The sequence below is a fragment of the Acinonyx jubatus genome, chromosome B4, assembly GCF_027475565.1.
Source record: "Acinonyx jubatus isolate Ajub_Pintada_27869175 chromosome B4, VMU_Ajub_asm_v1.0, whole genome shotgun sequence".
NCBI lineage: Eukaryota > Metazoa > Chordata > Mammalia > Carnivora > Felidae > Acinonyx > Acinonyx jubatus.
The window spans coordinates 113,411,627-113,435,429 of NC_069387.1; the positions used below are offsets into that span (position 1 = coordinate 113,411,627).

At 42.6% G+C, this 23,803-nt stretch overlaps 1 protein-coding gene across 1 annotated transcript in view; it reads left to right on the forward strand.

The window, feature by feature from the left end:
• PLXNC1 (plexin C1) overlaps positions 1-23,803 on the forward strand; it is a 147,405-nt gene that overhangs the window by 62,352 nt on the left and 61,250 nt on the right. The window contains exons 6-10 of the mRNA XM_027071096.2: positions 5,271-5,424; positions 8,898-8,985; positions 11,127-11,229; positions 11,371-11,472; positions 22,478-22,617. Of these exons, the coding sequence (XP_026926897.1) occupies positions 5,271-5,424; positions 8,898-8,985; positions 11,127-11,229; positions 11,371-11,472; positions 22,478-22,617 (587 nt within the window). The remainder of the gene's footprint in view (positions 1-5,270; positions 5,425-8,897; positions 8,986-11,126; positions 11,230-11,370; positions 11,473-22,477; positions 22,618-23,803) is intronic.

The window sequence follows — 23,803 nt, forward strand, 5'->3', positions numbered from 1 at the left end:
AGATAGTGGGACAGTGGTCTATCAAGGCTATTGATAACTCATGATTAACTTCATCAATTAAAAACATAAGCATAAATAAAACAAAAACACAAAGCATTCTCTTGGAAGATACGACAAGCATCCTGAATATATCCAGACACATACTATGTTGCTGGGCAGGAAGTTATCATAAACGTCATTTCTTCCTCAACCTAGTTTCTAGATTTCATGTAATCCCAGTGAAGATTTGAATAGACTTTTTCTTAAAAGTAATATAAAAGTCAACTGAAATAATATGAACTGGTCAAGAATATCCAAAATGTATTTTGAAAACACAGAAATTTATTTAAGCTAGACCATTTCCATATGATTATAAACATATATATAGCAATAATAACTCAACCCATGATTCTGTTTAAAAGTAGGAATACAGGGGCACCTGGGTGGCTCAGTTGGTTGAGTGTCCGACTCTTGATTTCAGCTTAGGTCATGATCCCAGGGTCACGGGATCAAGACCCATGTTGGGCTCTGCGCTGAGCGTGGATCCTGATTGAGATTCTCCCTCCCTCCCTCTCTCTTTCTCTCTCTCTCTCCAACCCCCCCCCCCGCCCCTTCCCCCTGCTCTTGTGTGCTCTCTCTAATTAAAAAAAAAAAAAATCTTTAAAAAAAAAAAGGACTGGAGATCCTAGGAATAGACAAGAAAGCTCAGGAATAAATGTAAAAATTGTAAAGATCAGGTATCATAAAATAAGAGGAAATAAAAGAACTTTTCCCAAAAGGCACTAAAATAATAGACTTCAAATATGGAAACATAATTCACATTTTACATTAAATACAAAAGTAAATTTTAAACTAAGAAATCCACATAAAAAGCCAAAACAAAAAAACCCAGAAAGTAGAATGGAGTACCCGATAATTGGAAATAAAATTTTCTTAGCTCTGAAGCAATGTAGTATGTAATGACAAAAGAAAAATATTCATATACTTGACGTTTAAAAAAAAATCCATACAATAAAAAAGATAACTAACGCACACACTTCAGGAAAACATTTGCAATAGGCAAATATTAATTGTAAGATATTAAAGCTAGGAGAAGTTAAAAAAAAGAACAAACTCCAAGACACCAAAAAAAGTGGGCAGAAAGAAGCATATATTCTCACAAGAGGAGGTTTAGGGAGTTAGGCATAGTTAAGGAAATATGTTCAACTTTACTAGTTATCAAATAAATACAAATTAAAATGATAAGATACGCTAACACCTAGTGTTGGCCATGCCAATTAGCACAGCCTTTTTGGAGAGCAATTTGCTGTGATGTTTCCAAAGGCATAAGTATATTCATTCTGCTTGAAGCACTAATTCCAGTCTTCAAATTCTGAAGAAGTAACTTGAAAGAAGGAAAACCAAAAGAATGCAGAGGCCATTGCGGTAGCTTTTGTAGACTGAGAACCCTGGAAAGAACCGATCTCTTTGGCAGTAAGGGGAGTGGTTAAATAAAATAAGGTCTGTTAACCTGCTAGAATGCAGTGAGCTCTCTGGCCCCATGGACGTTACTAGCTAATTGACATTCAAACTCTCTGTCTCATCTGACTCTTTGTGTCTTCCTTCCCTCTTTATCCAGCTTTTCTGGAGAAGGAGCTGTCCGCCTGATAAGGATTCCCAAGTTGGCTTTATTAAGCCAAGGCATCAGCTATTTCTCTGTACTTGCCTGGAACCCGCACTCACACAAAAATACCTTCACCTCCCTGACTATCCTCTTCTTTCACTACATTTGAAAAAACTTGCTATTTTCAAGATCAACTCCAACCTGGCTTCTGTCCCAATATTCCCCTGTCCTGCTGGGGTCACCAGTGAACTGCTTGTAGCCATTCAGTAGATGCTGTAAGTCCTCATCTTACTTGGCCTGTTGGCTGCGTTCTTGAAATGCCCACTTCCATTGCCCTCCCCCCCCCGCCCCCCCCCGCCCCCCCCCCCAGCATACCCTATCCATGCTCTCTTCCTTCTCTCTGGCCATGCCTCAGCCTCCCTTGCTGGCTTCTTCTCTCCCTAACTCTAAATACTGGAGTTCAGACCCCATTTGGGTTGTTCCTGTCTTTAGCTCTATACTTTGTCTGTAGATAATTTTATCCATTCCCATGGCTTTATGTATCATCTCTGTGTTCTTGCCTCCTTTATCTTTGGCCCAGATTGCTCCTCTGAGCTTCAGGCCCATATCTAACTTGACACACCTCTTCATCATTATACAAGTGTCTTGAACTAAACACATCCAAAATTGAAAGCTTACACTTTCCACCCAAAGTCTGCCCCTGCCTCTGTGTGTTCCATTTCAGTACAGGGTACTTCCCTCCATTTTTCTAACCAAAATCCTCCCTATCTACATGCTCTAATTCCAGTCCCGCCCCACGCGACTTCTAAAGGATATCTTGAATCGGTCATTGGTTTCCGTCTCCACTGTACCATCTTGGTCCGGGCTTCTATCGTCTGTTGATGATCTCTTCATACCCTGTGGCCCTCTGGTTTCTGAAATGTCACATTTCTGCTAGACTATAAGCTCTTTGAGGGCAGGGTAACTATAGCTGTTTGGTTCACTAAAGTATTCAACACCACATGCAACATTCAGCACATGTTAAGAGCTTGATAAATATGGAATAAATAAAGGCGATGGTTACTGTTACCTAAAAACTATGTGAGAACTGGAAGGAAATGTGAAATTTTAAATCTGGTGAGAAACTGATTTCAAAAAAAAATTCTGATTCTGTTGTAGTGTTTGAGCAATTAAATGAATTTAAGGCCTATATGTATACAGGATAGTAGGTGATGTGACCGTATGCTAAGATGTGTGAGCGGATATAAATGCTGGGCTGAAGGGGCGCCTGGGTGGCGCAGTCGGTTAAGCGTCCGACTTCAGCCAGGTCACGATCTCGCGGTCGGTGAGTTCGAGCCCCGCGTCAGGCTCTGGGCTGATGGCTCAGAGCCTGGAGCCTGTTTCCGATTCTGTGTCTCCCTCTCTCTCTGCCCCTCCCCCGTTCATGCTCTGTCTCTCTCTGTCCCAAAAATAAATAAACGTTGAAAAAAAAATAAAAAATAAAAAAAATAAATGCTGGGCTGAAGAAGGCACCATGAATAAGAGCTCAGCCATTTGCTACAGGTGAGCTAGTGGGAGTGGATTGGGGTGTGTCCCCCTGCTCAGGTCTGCTAGAGGTAGTTGGACTTTAGTTCAGTTGAAGCTGAACTTGCCTTCTCCAGCAAGACTGTATGGCTGAGAAACAGAATGTTTTGAAGATAGCAAGATGGCAGTGACCCCAGGACTAAAACAGACATAGCAAGCTTATTTGAAGACAAGACAGCAGAGTTTGAGCTGACCGTATGGAAAGTCTGGGTGAAGGTCAGAAGTATAACAGAAGATGGACATCTCCCAGGCTGTCCGGAAGTATAGCTCTTCATGGTAGGCAGTAGGGTTTCCAATTCCTCTGCTCCCATCTTCCTAATGCTTAGCTAGCTCACCTTTCCACCAGATCCCTTTCCTGCACCTGACGCAAAAAGGGTCCACCATTGGCCTATTAATTCCTTTAAATTCCTTTTTTTCCTGACCTTCATTTTCTTTTTTTTTTTTTAACTGAAATATAATCGCATGCGACATCGTGTAAGTTTAAGGTGTACAACGGGTTGGTTTGATACATTGATGTATTGCCATATAATTACCACCATAACATCAACACCTCTATCACATCGTGTAATTAGTATTTTCTTTCTTGTGGTGGGATGATTTTCCTGTTTCAACATGAGAACTGGCTGCCTTGTTTCTTTAGATAATTCATTTGGGAAAAAGTTGCTTTAGGGGCAATTTCAAGATTTTCTTTTTGTGTCCATTTGTGTTTACACACACACAGCCTCCTGCCCCAAAACTTTAATCATAAGTTTGATCACAAATAAAACCTTAGTGTTAAAAGTAGATTTCGGGGGCGCCTGGGTGGCTCAGTCGGTTGAGCGTCCGACTTCAGCCCAGGTCATGATCTCGCGTTCCGTGAGTTCGAGCCCCGCGTCGGGCTCTGTGCTGACAGCTTGGAGCCCGGAGCCTGTTTCAGATTCTGTGTCTCCCTCTCTCTCTGACCCTCCCCTGTTCATGCTCTGTCTCTCTCTGTCTCAAAAATAAATAAACATTAAAAAAATTTTAAAAAAATAAAAATAAAATAAAAGTAGATTTCGTAGATCACCTTCTTTAACTATAGTAACATTACCAGGAAGAAATAAAGAAATGAAAAATGTAACTTAGTCCCTGGGAAATCAAGGTATTCTCTTAAATAAACCCTGGACCAAACAGGATTTGCAAATTAAAAAAACAAAAAATCATGTGTTTGGATGGGACTACTTAATACCACAAATACATAAGACCTCCCGAAATTGATGCATATGGTTAGTACAATTCCAGTTAAACTCATAAGCTCCTCACCCCATTTGAATAAAATAATCTTAAAGTTTCTGCGGAAGAATAATGTCTAGGAGATGCTAAGGAAATTGGGAAATTAAAGCTAAATAAGTAAAGGTTTGCCTTTTCTGATGTTAAATATATTTAAAGTCACAGTAGTAAAAGCTTGACATTGTAATAGAAGTAAATCAATAGATAGTTGAAACAGAGCAGAATTCAGAAATAGATTCCAGATATAGGGTAATTTAATATATGACAAAAGTGGTATTTCAGTTCAGTGGGAAAAGGAGGGTATTTTTTAAAGTAAATGGTTATGACATAGCTGATTAACCATCTGGATGAAAATAAAGTTTGGACCCTTACCTCGTACTATATACAAAAATAAATTCCAGATAGATTACATATATAAGTTTAACAAACAAAACAAAGATGGCGAAACAATTTCATATTTGTCTACAAGCTAAAATTTGAGGATAACTTTATAACCAAGACAAAAACCCTGCTTTGATTACATAAAAACATGTCATGCGGGGTAAAAGATACCACACATAGAAGTTGCAAGACAAACAGTAGATTGGGAGAAAACATGTGTCAGAAATAAGACAGAGAAGGATTAATATCTTATACAGAGAGCTCTTAAAGATGATAAGAAAAATATACACAGAGCCAAAAAGTGGTCCAAGCATAGGAATAGGTGATTCACTAAAGGGCAAATCAAATAGTCGATAAAGCGTCTCTTTCTTTACATCCGCTGAGAGATTCTCTTTCTCTGGCATGTCAGAGGGCGAGTTCACTTGAAGCTCTAGGATGGATGGAGAGGGAGCAAGAACAATGACGTGGTTCCTGAATTATCTTCTTCCCCACACAGACTACAGTGACTGTGGTCGGAAGCCTCCCTCCGAGACGGTCGGAGTGGAAGTGCGTGGTGAAGAACTTGGACACGGGCAGGGAGCTCTGCAAGGGTAGAAGTCCGCCGGGCAGGGTCTGTACCTGCAACATGCCCACCAGAGCAACCTACAAAGGTAAGTGGACTCTGCTCTTTTTCTGTTTGAAAGTGAGGAAGGCAAGAGAACCGCCTGAGTTCAGATTGCCCAGGAAGCAAGTTGAATGTCAGGGGATTTATACACTCCCACCCTTTAGACTCGCTGTCTGCTTACCTCCTGCTCTCCCCTCGGTTTTGCTCACCTCTGCCCTACCTCATCCCATGATTCCAGGATCCCACTCTGACGTGTGACTGGAGAATGACAGAGCAGGGTATGCTGGATGGGAGAGTGGAGAAGCTGGAGACCATTGGACTGACCCTACCCAAATGGGTCAGATAATTCAGAGATCTGAGAGGCTGGGAATGCCCTTGGCGAGATGAGAAAAGAGAACAACCAATGTTCTATCATCTTAAGATGATTGCATTCATGCATCTACGATGCACCGGGCACTGTGCTGGGTGCCAGGGACACAGTGACCAAACAAGATAGACGTGGCCCTTACTCACAGTATTTGTAGCCTATCGGAGTAAAGACAGACAAAGGGCTCATTACAGCGTAGTGTGTAAATGCAGGGGACGTACAGAACCATGGGAAGCACAGGACAAGGGCACCTAACTGAACCTGGAGGGTCGCTGAGGGGACAAGGAAAGCTTCCTGGAAGATGAGTAGAGTTGAGCCAAAGGAAAGGGGGAAGAGTATTCCAGGCAGAGACCAACTAGTGTGATGGTTAGAAAGAGAGAAAAGGCTTTGTTTGAGGAGCCAAAAGAGGCTCTATATGGTTAAGGCAAATGGGGTAGGGAGAGGTAGAGAGCAGAGTGATAGAAAATGGATACCAGGGCGCCTGGATGGCTCAATTGGTTAAGTGTCCAGCTCTTGATTTTGGCTCAGGTTATGATCTTATGGTTTGAGAGATTGAGCCCCGTGTTGGGCTCTGTGCTCAGAGTGCAGAGCCTGCTTGGGATTCTCTGTCTCCCTCTCTCTCTGCCCCTCCCCTGCTTGTGTGCTCGATCTCTCTCTCTCTCTCTCTCTCTCTCAAAAAAAAAAAAACATTTAAAAAATTAAAAGAAAATGGATAGCAAAGAAGGTTTAGAGTGTCTGGCACAAATTAATCATTTATAATCAATAAATTTTTGTTGAATGGCCAAAGTGGAGGATGGCTGGAGGAGGGAAGGAGAGGGTTCTGAAAAAGCAGATAGAAGAAAAGCTGTTGCAGTGATCCGGGTCAGGGTGACAGTGAGGGCTGGCACAGAATCAAGCGGGGGTGTAGAGAAATTGGTAGATTCCAGAGATGGTGGGGGGCTAAAGTGGACACACTGAGGATTCATGAATCCCTGTGGGCAAGAAACACTAGAAGTAAGGTCACGTTATTGGTGCAGGTCTCCTAAAATGGGTGAACATCACAGTGGAGAGGAGAGCTAATGTCACTCAGTTAATCCCCAGTCCCTCCAGAGGGAGTTTAGTGTGCCAGACCAGAGACCCAAGCTTACAAATCTCAGCCACTGGGCTCATGGTGCTGGTTTGGGATTGAATTGCTTGGAAAATGATTCCAATTCTCCACTTTTCTTTGTTTACACTGTGCAGCCTTTGTGATACGCTTCTAGTTAATTTTGCTCATTAAAATGCAGCTCTTGCTCATGTGTAAAATCTGCTTTCCAAGTATCGGAGATCACCCGGTAAAGCTAAGTCGGTTGCTTTTAGGGCCTCCATCAGTCGCACTCGACCTTTGCCTGCCCTTTTCTTTGAATGCCTTGCATGTTCTGAGCCGGCAAACAAACTCACTTCCCACCTCTTGTGCTCAGCCGGTCAGTGGTCATTGCCAAACCTCTGTCTCTGCCCTCACCCCTTTCATCAAATCCTATTGCCCTTCTGCTTTGAAACATGGGAGGGAATGTCACCTCCTTCATAACAATCCAGGGTATTTCTGGCACCCTCTAAGGTCCCCACAGTCACCCCCATCTTGGTAGCCAGGTGCTGCATGGAACTCAGACCACTCTCACGGGATGTTTCCTTGTCTGTCCTATCATTGTTGGGTTTTTTTTTTTTTTTCACCTAATTCATTCTGTGTCTTCCTGAATAACTGTAAATGCTACCAGAGCAGAGATCAAATATATTAGTTTCCTTCTGATATTTCCCAGTAGTGTTTTGTGCGTAGCTGACACGAAGAAAATTACAACTTTTCCTGGTGTTCATCATGGAACACTGGAACGTATTTTCGCTGGGAGTCTCTCAGGCTTACTGTCCATATGTCCATTCTACTAACATTTACAAGTGGCTGTGCAAATGCTCTTGCTGAGAGGTCATGCCAACCCTCCAAACCTCCTTGTCTTTACAACAGAGGGTTATCACACTTCACATGTAATCACTTAATGTGAGCAGAATTCGATGTGGCATCCTGGCTTTTAGCATGAATTTTACTGCCGTAGAGAAGTATCTTCCCAGACTTTGGGAATCACACACTAATAAAATTTCAGTAAGAAAAGTAAAGATGCCAACAAACTTAGGCCACTTCTTATTTTATCAAGGAAAGCCTTCATTTTTAAAGTATCGTCCTTGGTCTCCATTAACTCATAAAAGGAAGAGGATATTGTCCCAAAATGGAGGACAGTGAAAACTTCACTGAGCGCTGTGCTTGGGTGCAGTAGGCTTTGAGAGGTGCTGTCCAGGCTGCGGCACCCAAACCTGGCTGTCTACCGATCATGTCATGGGGAACATTGCCAACCACAGAATCCCAGGTGCTCCCCAGGTGTGTTACGTCAGAACCTCTAGAAGCGTGGCTCTGGAATCTCTATTTTCATCAATTTCTCAAATGATTCTGATACACAGCTGGGTTTGGGAACCACCTTGGATAGAATATGTAAGTTAAAGACCTGCAGGAAATAGGACGTGTCTCTAATGCTGATTCAGCACGGTTTTTATCGTTCTTGTTTCTCTATCCTTTTGAGGGTGTTCTAGCCAATGAGTACGTTTTCAAAAGCAAATAAGACAACTCTGATGGTTGATCTGGTGACAGTTGACTCTAAGCGGATCATGGATCCCAGCCCATGGGAACCACGCTTAGGGTTTGTTAGGCAAAGGTTGGTAGCGTGGATTTTGCTGAAGGTACAGGATTTGCTCTCTAACATTTCTGGTTATCGTGTTGTAGGCAGTTCTTGCTTGGTGACTTGTTTTATTCTTATGCTGTGGCCAATTGCAAGCTGAGATAGTGATCCCGGGGAGAGTATGAGATGTAAATGGGCTGTAAAATGGCTTTTTTCCTAGTGATTATCCGTGGGAGGCTTGGAACACAAGGTGGGCCCGGGTCTGTTTGGAGGCTTGTGCTGTGCACTTGGGCTGCCTGACGTGAATGGCCCACGGGAAGGAACCACATACTGATTGAAATGTTAGCAAACAGCTGGCACCCCCCCACCCTCTATGCAAAGGAGGCAAAAATATTTATTTTTTGCCTTTACAGCTTTGCTTGACGATAGCGGGACGCCACCATAATTGACATTTTTTTTCCCCCTTTGCTCCAGATGTTTTAGCTGTCAACGTGACGTTCTCCTCCGGTTCTTGGCATTTATCAAAAAGATTCAGCTTTACCAACTGCTCATCATTCAGAGAGTAAGATTTTATTTGAAATTTAAGTATTCTCTCATTGGTTTTAATTTATTTATATGCTTTGCGCCTCCATTTCCTAAAGAACTCTTTTGCGGAGTAGAACTTTCTAAAGTGCCTTTTGGAGCATGGCCTGATGGGAGATAGAAGGGGGAGATCGGAGGGCCCCTGAGCTAATAAGCCGGCTCATTCAAGCCCTAATAAGTAAGGTGGAGTAGCTAAGGAGCAAACAACTGTGCTTAAGTGTTGCTACCGACAGGGAAATGCGTTTTCCCCAGACGGACAGGCACTCTGAAGAAAATACAGCAGAAGGGGTGCTATGTTCCCCCCTGAGCCGAATGGCTTTGGGAATTTGAGTCAGGGGAGAGGGTGTGAGCATGAGACCAGGGAAATCATCAAGGAGAAGGTCAAGATGAACTCTCTTTCATCGAAAGAACATGTTTGGGGCACCTGGGTGGCTCAGTCCATTGAGCATCTAACTTCGGTCGGGTCATGATCTCTGTCCCTTCCCCCCTCGCTCGCTCTCTCTCAAAAATAAATAAAACATTTAAAATTAAAAAGAACATGTTAGCTCTGTTCCCCCACTTTTTTGTGCCACCTTTTGCCCTGTTGGGCTGTGTACCTCCTCTGATTTAGGGCCATGCCTCACTCCTTGCTTCTCAAGCAGAGACAAGACAGGGAGGAAGTGTGTTTCTCAGATGCGTGATTTTCCAGTCGAAAGGTGGGATGGAGGTTCCCATGGAAACAACGGGAAGCCGTGTTATTAGTGATTCTATAGCTCGTTCAGTGGTTTGATTGACCAACTATGTGGGTATTGGATGTTTCTTTTGGCCCGGGAACCACTGTTGCTGTGGGGAAAATGAACTCAGACTCAAAACTGGGTTGGAGGGCCACTCTACAGCTATCCAGACAGGGGCCTCTGGACCTCATCTTTACCCTGGGGTACTCTGAAAGAGGGACTGAGTTCAGTTGTTTCTAACAAATAAATTGAATGAATGTAGCGGGGGGGAGGTGGGGAGCGAGCAAACTTGATACAGAAAGCCTCAGAAGTCTGTGAAAATAGGAAAAGAGGGGGAGAGTTAACAAAAAAATGTATAGTTCAAAGAGAGGTGAAACGTAAAGCAGGTCCCCCATCCCCAGTGTAGAGGCCAGGCGGAAGGAAGTGACTTGCCCTGGGGCCCACAGTTAGGTAATTAAGAACCAGACCTCAGACCCACAGCTCCCCAGAGGGTGAGTGTGCCCTTTCCTTGAGTACCTGGTCCCTTAGTACAACACTTAGTACATTACACTTAGTATACTCACACCTAAGGGGCCGCGATGGGAATGCAAATCACAAGCCTGCTTCTAGCTCACTTAGGTGTCTGGATAAACATTCCAATGAGTCTGCAGTTTCTATAGGTCAGAAGCTCCGAATGCTTTGACATTTCTTGAAGAATCTGTGAAATATGAATGGTGTCTCCTCTCCCTACACTGGCCCTCTCACTGTCCCAGGCCAGGTCTCCCCCTGGCCTCCCATGGCTGTGTTTCCAGACCAACCTCAGTCTGTTTTTATTGTTCCTTCAACTCTGATTTTCCTACAACATGCTTTTCAAGTCCTCTACTGTTATCCTCACATGATAGGTTATTTGATGAGTAGACACAGTTCTTCCTTAATTTGGTTAAAAAGCCAACACTGGCACCCCATTCCCTCCGCTTGCCAGGTGACACTTTTGGTCTCGCACCTTCCAGGCAGTGGGGGTGTTAGTTACAGCTCTAGGGAGTGAGGGCAGGGCAGGGAAGGTGAGTCTCCAGAGGGGAAACTTACCTGAGGGCAGACAAATGGCAGAACTGGATTCAGAAACAGAGCCAGTGGGTTCCTGTTATCCACCAGCACAGCGGGTGACCCTGGCTTCAGGTTTCCATGGCAACACCCCCAAAGGTGTCATGACAGTCCATCAGCCCTGAGGGCTGCCCAGAGCAGGGCACAAAGTCGGTGCTCTATCCTCAAAGGACTGTCCTCCCTCCCCTGGGTTCATCCTACTCTGTCCAGGGATTTTTTCTTCTTCTTTCTTCTTTTAAATGCTTGCACCCTGCATCACGGAGGGAAATTCTAGGGCATGAACATTTTCCTAAAGATTTGGAATTAAGTTGGCTTTCCGTGTTGCCAGATGCCCAGCGTGTATTGGAACTGACTGTGCTTGGTGTAAAAGTGAGAGAAAGTGTATCCACCCCTTCACAGCTTGTGACCCATCTGATTACAAGACAAACCAGGTAAAGTGCCATTTTTAGTATTACAAGGTTGAACCAGAAATAAGTGTTTGTGACCACCCAGTCCCAGTCTGTCTTTTGTGTTTGTTTCAAACTCTAAATTTCCCATCTGTTTGGATGTTGAAGGGATATTCTTCATTTCAGGAACACTGTCAAGTTGCTGTTGAGAAACGGGCACCATCCAAGACTGCGGGAGGAGGAAGATTCACCGAGAATAGGAGTAGTAGAGCCAACCCAGGCTTGCAGGTCAGACCCTAGTTTTGTGCTGATCGTAGGGAAAAAAATCCCCTTTAGATGACAATAACAGCTCCTCACTGCTCTGGGTTCCTTTTAAAAATTCCCTGTTTGACTTTCTAAAAAATTCCCTTTTCTACTTTTGATTTTTAACCAAGTTTCCCTTAATTGGCTCAATACATCAAAGGCTGCACACTCACATAAAAGAAATTAAAATTCTATAATTATGAAAAATGATATTGTTCCAGGAGGAGTGAAATTTTAAAGGTGACTTTGTGGCTCACTCAGGAGGAGTTAGAAGGAAGCATATAACACATAGCACTGAGGGGACTTCGATTCGAACCACATATTACAATTGTATTCCTGGGGGTTATGTGGGGTGAGGGGAGTCTATGTATACAAACTAACCTCATTCAGATTGCCCATCTTTACGTTATAGAGATGATCTAACCCAGAGTTAATAGTGCCAAAACAAAGAGTTGTTGCCATATGTGTGTGTGTATACATATATATGTATGTATCAACCATATATATATATATCCATACATCCATATGTACATACATATATACACACACCCACATCTCCCCTCATTTCCCCCTGAATTTTTTTCATGGAAAGATATTTTCCATGAAATTTCCTTGGAAATTCCTCTTATTTTCATCATAGTAAATCACCAGGTTCCACCAACAGACATGTTTGGGGAAAAAAGGACATGACCATGTAAACGTTTCTGGGCAGAAAATAGTGGCCATGCTTAGAATGACTGGCTTCAGTGAGTTGACAGAAGTTAATTGAGCATGTGCTATGTGGTGACAAACAAGAAAGGGTAAGTTCTCGATCTTATTAATCGGGAGGTCTAGCAGGAGGAGACAAATTAAAAACAACATTTCTTTCTCTAAAAAAGGCTTGGTTTTCTATTTCATGACTAATGTATGGCTTCGATGTATCCATTTGCTGTTATTTAAGGTCAAGTGCCAATATAGATAAGTAGCACATTTTTCATCACTACCGAAAAGTTGATGGTAACTTTAGGTGAATAACTAACAGGCAGAGGGAACGTGAATCATGATGGATTATGAAGTTAATTAAAGGCATTAGAAAGGTTCGGTGTGCCAATATCTCCAGATTTGAAAAGTCTTTGAGGTTTTATTAAGGGGTGGGCTTCTCTTCTCTTACCATTGGCTTATAAAACAAAGGCATAGTGACAGGTATTTGGATCAAGGAGGCGGTGGCTTTTTTAAAAAATTAAATTTATCCGTTGTTGTCATTTTAGTTGGGTTTTTTTTTTTTCGATTTTAGTAAAGCACACCTAACACAGTTTACATCTTTGCCACCTTTTTTTTTTTTTTTTGACGTTTATTTATTTTTGAGACAGAGAAAGAGCATGAACAGGGAGGAGCAGAGAGAGAGGGAGACACAGAATCTGAAGCAGGCTCCAGGCTCTGAGCTGTCAGCACAGAGCCCGACGCGGGGCTTGAACTAATGGACCGTGAGATCATGACCTGAGCCGAAGTCGGACGCTTAACCGACCAAGCCACCCAGGCGCCCCCCCATCTTTGCCACTTTTAAGCGTACAGTTCAGTAGTGTTAAATACCTTCACACAGTTGTGCGACCATCACCACCAACCATCCCCAGAACATATTTCATCTTGCAAAACTGAAACCTCATACCCATTAAAAAATAACTTCCCGTTTTCTCTTCCCCCACCCCCAGCCCCTGGCAACCACCATTCTACTTCCTCTCTCTATGAATTTGATTACACTAGGGACTTCATGTAAGTAGAATCATACAGGATTTTTCTTTTGGTCATTGGCTTATTTCATTTAACATAATGTCCTCCAGGTTCTTCCATATCAGCATGGGTCAGAATTTCCTTATTTTTAAGGCTGAAAAATATTCCACTGTGTGTATATAGTACATTTTGTTTTTCCATTCATCTGTGGATGGACACTTGGGTTGCCTCTATCTTTTGGCTATTGTAAATAATGCTGCAGTAAACATAGGTGTACAAATATCTCTTGAAGGCTGCTTTCAATTCTTCTGGGTATATATCCAAAAGGGGAATTGCTGAATCATAAGGTAATTCTATTTTTAATTTTGGAGGGGAATGCCATGCAGTTTTTCATAGTAGTCTGCCATTTTAGAGTCCCACCAACAGTGTGCAAGCATTCCAATTTCTCCAAATCCTCTCAGCTCTTGTTATTTTTGTGTTACTGTTGTTGTTGTTTTAATGGTAGCCATTGTAAGTGATATAAGGTGGTATTTCATTGTGGTTTTGATTTGCATTCCCTAAAGATTAGTGATGTTGAGCATCTTACAATGTGCTTGTTGGCCATCTGTGTATCTTCTTTGGAGAAACGTCTATTCAGGTCCTTTGCCCATTTTTTTAATCAGGTGGCTTGTTTTTTGTTGTTATTGAGTTATAGGAGTTCTTTATATATTCTGGATATCAACATCTTGTCAGACACATGACTTGCAAATATTTTCTCCCATTCCATAGGTTGCCTTTTCACTCTGTTGATAGTATCCTTTGATGCACAGAAGTTCTTAATTTTGATGAAGTCCAGTTTATCTCTCTCTCTTTTGTTAATCTGTGCTTTTGGTGTCCCATCCAAGAAACCATTGCCAAATCCATTGTCATGAAGCTTTTCTCCCATATTTTCCTCTAAGAGTTTTATAGGTTTTTGGTGGGTTTTTTTTTTTTTTTTGATGTTTATTTATTTTGAGAAAGAAAGGGCAGGGGAGGTGCAGAGGCAGAGGGAGAGAGAATCTCAAGCAGACCTCATGCCCAGTGCAGAGTCCAACGTGGGGTTTGATCCCACCAACCATGAGATCACAAGCTGAGCCAAAACCCAGAGTTGGACAATCAACCGACTGGGCCACCCAGGAGCCCCAAGAGTTATATAGTTTTAATTCTTACATTTAGGTGTTTGATCCATTTTGAGTTAATTTTCATATATGGCATAAGGTAAAGGTCCAACTTCATTCTTTCCCATGTGGATATCCAGTTCTCCCAACACCATTTGTTGAAAAGACTGTCCTTTTCCTATTTAATGGTCTTGGCTCCCTTATCAAAAACCATCTGGCCAGATATGCAAGGGTTTCCTTCTGGGCTATCTGTTCTGTTCCACTAGTCTGTAGGTCTGTCTTTATGCCCGTGTCACACTGTTTTGATTACTGTAGCTTTGTAATACGTTTTGAAACCGGAAAGTGTGAGTCTTCCAACTTTTCTTTTTTAAGACTCTTTGGGAAAAAATTAAACTTTGTATTTTGAGGGAATTGTAGATTCACATGTACTTGTATGAAAACAAGAGAGACCCTCGATATCTTTTGCCCACTTTCCCCCAACAGTAACATCTTGCAAAACCCATAACACAATATCACAACCAGGATATTGACAGTGACAACAGTCAAGGGACAGAACAGCTCTATCACCACACTCCCTTCCCTCCTCCCTGCCACTCTCCCTTTCTGATCCCTGGCATCTACTAATCTGTTCTCCGTTTCTATAATTTTATCATTTCAAGGAGTCTATTTAAATGGAATCATCCAGGGGCGCCTGGGTGGCGCAGTCGGTTAAGCGTCTGACTTCAGCCAGGTCATGATCTCCCGGTCCGTGAGTTCGAGCCCCGCGTCAGGCTCTAGGCTGTTGGCTCGGAGCCTGGAGCCTGTTTCCGATTCTGTGTCTCCCTCTCTCTCTGCCCCTCCCCCATTCATGCTCTGTCTCTCTCTGTCCCAAAAATAAATAAAAAACGTTGAAAAAAAAAATTAAATGGAATCATCCAAAATGAGTCCTTTTGGGATTGGCCTTTTTAACGCAACATAATTCTCTGGAAATTCATCCAGTCCTTTTATGGGTCAATAGTGTGTTCCTTTTTATTGCTGAGTGGCGATCCAGGCAATGACTTTTAAAATTTCTTTTATGTTATAAAAAAGTCACTGCATCCTGGTTTCCTGCATTGTGTCTCCCCATTCCTTTTGACCTTTGACACCATGTGGTTAAAGGAACTGGCTGAAAATAACCAAAAGCCCAGGCAATGTCTTTAGTGCTGCTGTGTGAATGACCCTTCTTTCTTTGGAGAAAGGTATTTTGTTGATCCTGGAATGTTTTTTTTTTTTTAACATGTGGCTTCGAACAGAATCTTCTCGATTTGGGTTCATAGGGAATGGAGTAGTATTGATCACAGGAGGGATTTCTCATGCTCTGGCATACACCAGTGTCGTTCCTTGTCACGTGGATATGTAAATCTGCGTTTCCAGTTCGGGTCTTGTGTTGGCCTCAAATGAAGTGCTGAACACTCTTCCTAGCAGAGAAGCCACTGAGAACTTTCTCTCAATGCATCTTCCCACATCACCTATGTATCGAGTGCTTCCTGTTTGCCAGGCACTGGAGACAGGAGATGTGAATGGTGCAGACACGACCTTAGGCTTCATGATGCTGAGCTGGGATTGGCTCTTGCTACACATGTGTATTGAGCACCCAGTAGACACCATTATATTGAGCTTCACGGGTACAAAGAGGAGGACACAGACGAATCAAACACATGTGTCTCTGTCAGTCTCAAGAATCTTATACATAAGTACACAAGTAAGAATATAAGATAAAAAAAAGTACTAACATAGGAGAAGTACCAGAAAGTACACAAACCCGGAGAGGCTCTCTGTGCCTGCAGACTTGTCTTAGTCATTCCTGTTTATTTAAGCCCAATGCCTGGCAGCTAAAAACACTTAATCAGTGTGGTTGGTTAGGGCTTTGATTGATGGATGGATTGATAGACAGAGATGGCATTTCAGCCAACCGTTGAGGGATGAGACACATGAAAACAGAGGAGTGAGTGTTCTAAGCAGAGGGGCCAGCATAGGCAAAAGTATAGTGGGTTGCCAGAAAATTCCAGGGCATCTATTATAGGAGACCCCACGTCATTGAATTGCCTGGAACAGAAGGATGCAGGAACCTGTGGGACACAAGACCTAAAAGACCCCGTGGCCTGAATCTCTGGGGTCTTCCACACCAGGCATAGGAGTTTTGGTTTTGTTCTTCAGCAGCAGTAGGATGCTACTTGAGACATTTGTCTTTTAATGTATGCATTTGCTCGTCCAAGGACACAGTATTTAGGACATGGGGTTCCTGGTGGGATCACGGTTTGGGCCTGCTGCCCTCACAGTGTCATGATCGTATCCTCAGTCTCTTCACCTGACCTACCCATACGTGCTGTCATTTACCGGGAGGGGCTGCATTAAGGAAAGGTACCACCAAAAGAGGGAAATGAACTCAAAACCCTGGGTTTGCCCTTTGGATGAGAAGTATTTTCAGCTCTGAAGGCTGGTCTGTCTCAGACGGTTGGCCCTGTCGCCTGGCACTCACCTCTTTTCCTTCCTTTTCTTAAACAGTCTTCTATCTGGTGCCTCCACCTGCTGTGAGAAGAGGTGGCTGCCCTCTCTTTCCTGTTCTCAGAGAAAGGATGTGAAGATCGATGATACGGTGTGGCTGTAATATGTGTTATTCCTTGCAGTGTGCTTGTCTCTCTAGGGTGGAAATACACCCTACGAAGCCACGTCTCCTGCTCTTGGGGGATTTACGTTCACGTGGTTCTTACTTTTTCTTCCTTGTACCACCTCTTCTTATCCTCCTCCACCTCTGAATATGAGTTTTAATTTCTCACAGGTAATCCACACTGACTCTTGCAGAGACCTTGCCTCTAAAAGTGAAATTAAGTTTAATATAGACCTTGTGGAGTAGCTTCTATGGGCGTAGCACATGCGAGGCGCTGTGGGATTCACTTGCAATTGTTCATGTACCCGTGCGTTTAAAATGTGGTTGTTGAGGGGCACCTGGGTGGTTCAGTCGGTTGAGCGTCTGACTTCGGCTCAGGTCACGATCTCACAGCTCGGGAGTTCGAGCCCCACATGGGGCTCTGTGCTGACAGCTCAGAGCCTGGAGCCTGCTTCGGATTCTGTGTCTCCCTCTCTCTCTGCCCCTCCTCCGCTCGAGCTTTGTCTCTCTCTCTGTCTGTCTCTTGCTTTCACTCAAAAATAAATACAACATAAAAAACCTTTTTTTAATAAAATGTGTTTATTGATCACCTATGTGCTAGACAGGTGGTCACAATGTGTGTCCTCAAGGAGCTTATACTGTAGAACTTCTAATATTTTGGAGGAAGGAAAATTCATTTTCATGAAGCAGTTGAGTGTGTATGTACATCAGAAGAAGATGTAAGAAGGAGTTCCAGAACGTGCTAAATTAAATAGTGGTGGCCTGTATTTGTTGAGCCGATGCTATATCCTGAGCTCAGAATACCTGTTTCTGTAAGCCTCACAATGGACCTATTTTTTCCCATTTTATAGATGAAGAAATGTTGGCTTATAGAGGGTAAGTAGGTAGTAAATAATAGGCAAGAGATTTGAACCCAGGCAGTCTGACTCCAGAGCCCCCGGCTTTAACCACTGCTCTCCATTGTATGATCTCAATTGAATATAAACAAGTATTAAATGATGTCATATTGATGGAAAAGGTCAATCTGGAAGGGAGAAAACTAACATTGGCTTCTCTTGGCATCGGTGGTGCCGACATGGGTGGGGTGACAGGCTATGAAGGCAGTGTATTAGTATCGAAGCCTCCAGAGGGGAGGGTCCTCCAGAGGGGAGGTCAGGGTGTGGTCAGAGTGGAGGATTCAGACCCAGGCCAGGCTGGTATCCTCTCCAGGATGGGGAGAGGAGAAGAGGCTCAAGATGGGAAACTGAGGCCCGTAGGAGAGTGGAGCAGCAAGAACCACGTGCTGACTGGAAACTCAGCACAGGGGTGGATTTGGAGTGGCTGAGCCTAATTCGCAGTCAGGGGTCTCTGTGGAGGGAAGGAGTTACCTGCCCTGGTCTTGGAGTCCCGGTCACCCAGCCCAGTTCTGCGTTGCCACATTCAAAAAGTTCAGTGGCCAAGAGTGACACCTTTGTGGAGTGGCCTTGGCGGCCCCACCTCAGGGTCCCCGGGTCAGAGAAATGAGCCTTGATCTCTCAGCACAGGACCTTCACAAGGGCCATCTCAGTTGCCGTTCTGACCCTTGGTCCTTCCTGGGACCAACTGGAGGTTACATTCCAAGTTTCCTGGGGCCTCTACTGGGGACCCCATGAAGGAGCGTTCACCTGGGGGCCGAGCAAAGCAGACGGAGGACCATGTTGTTCTATCTAGTGCTCTAATTTTTCTTTGGTGGCGTTGGATTTTCTTTCCATGTCTCACCTCCTTTTATACTTTGCCCATCACTGCTGCCGGTCACTGTTCTTTTCAATTTATACATTTCATGAATGCATTACTTCCATCCTTCTCAGTCATTAATAAAGATGTTAAATAATTCCGAACCAAATATTCACCCCTGTAGGGCCCTACAGGACACTTTCCTTTAATTAGTTGTGCTACCTTTCATCTCTCTAATGTCCTTTGGTTTCAGATTTCCAGCTGGTTTTGAATCCATGTGACTTTTTATGCGGTCCTGTTTGAACTAATTTCACCAGTGAAACTCTGAGAGACGTTTTACTGAGTGTCGATTCAGGTCCAAGCCTACAGAGAGCTTTGCTATATTCAGATTTTTTTTTTTTAAACAGATTAATAGAGTACAATTTGGTCTTAATAAACTGAGCCTTCCTAATGCACCTCTTTCCCATATTCTTTTCAATCATAGCAGTATTTTCTCCATTAATGTCATGGTAATTTGAATTGTGTTGACGTCAGACTTCACAAAAAAAGTACTCTTACTGTCAGAAGCAATCCTCTTAGACCTTTTCAGAAATAACTATTTCTTAGTGGTTGTGCTGTTTCCAATATCTTAGAATGACTTTGTTTTAAAAAAATAAAAATAGCCGGGTATTCTGTAATCACCGAATTAACCAGTTTCTAATGTGCTCTCATATACAAAATAGGGAGTGATCTAAACTCATGAGCGACCAGGTTCGTAGGACCTTATTAAATAATTTACAATTGGGCAGCCATTTAGAAATAACTCTTATGTCTTTAAAATGTAGCTGACAGGAAGTAGACTATTCTGAGGTTAATCGCTGGACAACACAGGTTGTGAAGGTTGCTGTCAGAGGCATTTTGATTTGACATATGGAAATTCTTGGACCTAAGATGAGGGCAGGATCTCACTGTAAGGCTTTAAGGAAGTGTCTTTTCGGATCAAACTAGATTATGTTTTTAAATTAACCCCTTCTACGTGTCAGCTCCTGGGCCCGCTGCTTCACGCCAGGCTGTGAAATTAACTCTTGATTAAAATACAAAATAGATCTACAATAAGTGTGTGAAACATTTGTTGGGAGATCATTCTTTGCCTTCTGTCTGTAGAGGACTTTCAAAAACCTTTAGTAGTAAAAATAGAAAACGTTATATTTCTAAGAATTGTTGCAGCCATACAGGACAGCCATATAGCTACCCTCTCGTTTTCTTTTTTTCCTTGTACACCTGCACAGTTGATTTGATGAGGTCCTCTTGGTGGCTCTTTAACTCACTTATTAACATTAAGAGAGGTTCTCCAAGCAAACAAAGGACAACTAATCAGACCCTCTTTGCAAATAGACTGGAAGCATCGGCTTTCAAGAGACAGACCGGGCTGGATTTCATCGTAGACAGCCAATGGAAACTTCTCTAAACAATAAGGTTTAAAAATAAAATCCTTTTGAAGTAGCAGGGCTGTCTCTGCTCAGGGAGAAATAAGAAGTTAATAAGGCAACGTGGTGGGTCTTCTGATGGTGTTTACAGAACCATTTAAGGAGCAAAATATAACCCCCTGAAAATATTTTTTACATTAGTTATAAGGGTCTTTTTATCCTCTCCTGAGAGTAGAGAAGTAGCATGTACTTGGGGGTGTTCGAACATCTTGCTTGAGGAGATATCACAGTATAAACACAGGAATCCAGAAGGGCTGTCCGGAAAGAAACGTGGGGCTCTCGGCCGACTTAGATGTGTATGTGAGTCTTCATTGGGATTCACATAAAACAAAACGAAACACAGTCCCATCTTGCCTCCTTAAGAAGGGCAGTGGACTTGTACTGTGCAAGGGTTGGCACATTTTTTTCTACAAAGAGCCAGACAGTGAATGGTTTAGGCTTTGGGAGCCCCGCGGTCCCTGCCACAACTATTCTGTGCCTGTAGTGCGAATGCAGCCGCAGGCAGTACGTAAATGAACAGGTGTGGCTGTGATCCAGAAAAACTTTCTTTGTGGACACTAATATCAGAATTCATGTATTCTCACATGTCATGGAACATTATTACTTCTTTGACATTTTTTTCACGGGCCATCCGAAGGCAGACGATGGACTGGATTTGGCTTGCTACAGGCAAACACCTAGCACTGTTCTAGGGACCCTGTACGTGTTCAATAAATACTTGTTCACTTAGCTGTCACCATGTCAGAGTGAAGAGTAAGCCTTCTGCTATATAGCACACACTTGACATTTGCAAGGGATTTATCTTGAAGTCTTTGCTAATCCCCCCATTCCAAGTACCACTCGTGCAGATAATTTCCCCCATAAAAGGCAGTCAAGTATAACAGAATAATTAAAGTGACCCTTTCAGACCCTTCATGATTCTATAAATATGGGACTAAAGTCCTCTACTAAGTGATTAAAATAAATTCTGCCACCGAAATCAATTCTCTGTCACCTTACATCATGGCTGTGATGACATTAACGATGAATTTACCTCAACCTGCAGAACCAATCCATAGTGATAATGAGCGATGGTGACCGCTCTACCATATAGCACGTGTGTTTGCCGAGGAACAGAATAAAACATCCCTCGCAGCAGAAGGGGCAGCCCAAACAGCCCGGCAAGTCCATCATGATGAGCATTACACATATAAAGGAGCAAAGAATATGAGGCTGCTTCAAGAAGCAGGCGGTAGACAGGCGTTGGGCACAACTGATGCTCTCCCAGTGCCATAGTGGCTTCCTCCTAGATTTTAGCCTCTACGTGGCTACAGTTGGCATCATCACGTGATTATGCGTCTCTGGACTTGGGGGTTGTCTTCAAATGTCAAGAGTGTGACTATGAAATGCACTGGTGCTGAAGATCTGTATTTTATATTGGCCGGAGAGAATTTTTCTGTCCTGTTTTAGTCACCATATTGTAGAAGAATACAGATGTGCTGGGGAGTGGTCTGTACAAAGAATGACAGAATGATCAAAATGAGAGATGGTGACATCTGGAGAAGAAAAGTGAAAGAAATCACGATTGTCTTGTCTTTGAAAGGAAAGTGATTCCTACCAGCAAATAAAGCCCCCCCCCCCCCACTCTTTTTAAGGAGAATTTAATCAGGCTTTGCAAGGAAAGAAGTCAGGTGCAAAAGTCTACATGATATGGGGCCTCAGGGAGCAGGTTATCGCATGGGAAATTTTCGTGATAAAGAAAGGCCTGATAAAGGTTATAATGGGTGCCGTGGAGAGGAAACTGTTGACCACAGTGGTTTGGCATCCAAGTACTTGGTATTAGGTGACTGAACAAGTTGATTTCTGGAGGTTTTCCCCTGCAGTATACCCCTTGATTCAAATAGCCTAACTGGGGAAAAAAAAAAAAAAACTGAAAAAAAATAGACACTGCTTTCTTGGGAATTAAATTTATCCAGAATAACATTTCTTCCAGCTTAATGATAACTCTTGTTGGCCTATCATCAGTGGATTCCTTGTCTTTTTCTTCATTTTGTTATATTGTGAGCCTCCAGAGGCCGTGAGCATTTTTGAGACACCAGTGAGATCTCACTCTTCAGACAGAATGTCAGACTCTTCAACTGTATTTTCAACTGTCTTGTGAGACAAAGACTAATTGGTTTGACCTCATGCTGTCGCATGTTGAGAGACATGAATCTTCAGCACTCTTCCTTGAATTCATTGATTTCATTAAACACTGTCTGCTTGTGTTTGCAAAATGTCGTAATTTCCCAGTGATTTCTTCGAACTGCAGCGCGTAAACAGATTTTTTGGAACAATGCCACTTCTTCGCTTTGATCTTGTGTGTTAATCTTTATTTCCAACAGGTCTTCTACATTAAGTCCATCGAGCCACGGAAAATATCGACTTTAGGGAAAAGTAACGTGATCGTCACGGGAGCAAACTTTAGCCAGGCATCCAACATTACAATGATCCTGAAAGGAACCAGCACTTGTGATAAGGACGTGTGAGTTGAAATCATAGGAATTTATCCTTGGTAATATAGTAAAAAGCTTTCACTTATGCCAAAAGAGTATCATTGTGATTATAATCTTTTCAAAGTATTGCCACGTGCCAAAGTGCGCAGTTCATCTACATATTTGTTATCACATAATTTTAATAAGTAGAATAATTTAAACACCACTTTGGAAGCTAACTGTGAGAAAATCTGTCCCCTCTAAGCCCCCAAAGCCTCAGAACCCACTAATTTCAGGATGTTGCCTCTTTGAGGTCTTGATTCATTTCCATTACCAGAATCAAGTATTTTGAGTAACAGACATCATCTTGAAGCTGATGCACTTAGAAAAATAGTTGCATACTTAGGAATCTGATGGAAAACTATGACAGCTCTTCCGATGTATTACCCAAAGCTGAAAAAAGAAACGTTCTGGCATGTTCTATTATTCCTTGTAGCCTTCTCTTTACTGGATTGGTCTCAGGCTCAACTAATAACTAAATGGAACATATATTAGTATTTTTAAAAAAAAAAAAAAAGACCAAACACCCCAACACAGATATCTGGTCAGTGTACCATTTGACCATCATTATTTCTATGACTTCTTTCCCCCTAACTTGTCCTTTCAACGAAACCTGGAGAGAGAAAAAAAAATTTCCGTGTCTCACTGACACCCTTGTGCAAATCTTACCCCCAAAAGAGATGTAATAATAATAACACAACAGATAATTTGGGTTTCCTGCTTGCTAGCTTTTGTAAGTTTGGGTTGATTTGAAGTTAGAAGACATTGCAGTTTATATGAAGTAGAATACTGGGCTCATTCTCATCATGGGAATGCATCAAAGACAATCTGCTGAAGCATGGTGTTTTGAGTTTTAACTACTAAAACAGATTTGCACAGCATTTTAATCTGCCACACTTATTTACTGAATTTTCTGTTTTAATTCATTTGCTGCATATAACTGCCATCCTCTTCCCCTCCTAACAGTAAATTTAGGATGTCTGTCATCTTGATGGAGAAAGCTGTTCATTGGTAGCTCCACTCTGTTTTGCCATTTACCAGAATTATCAAGCACACATTAGCGGCTGTATCTATGCGGCATAGGTGTTTTGGTACCGTTGATCCTGGCTAAATACCTTCCTGCGCAAATCTTTCATTTTGTGTTGAAATCTGTGAAGTTAGACACCTGTGAATTTG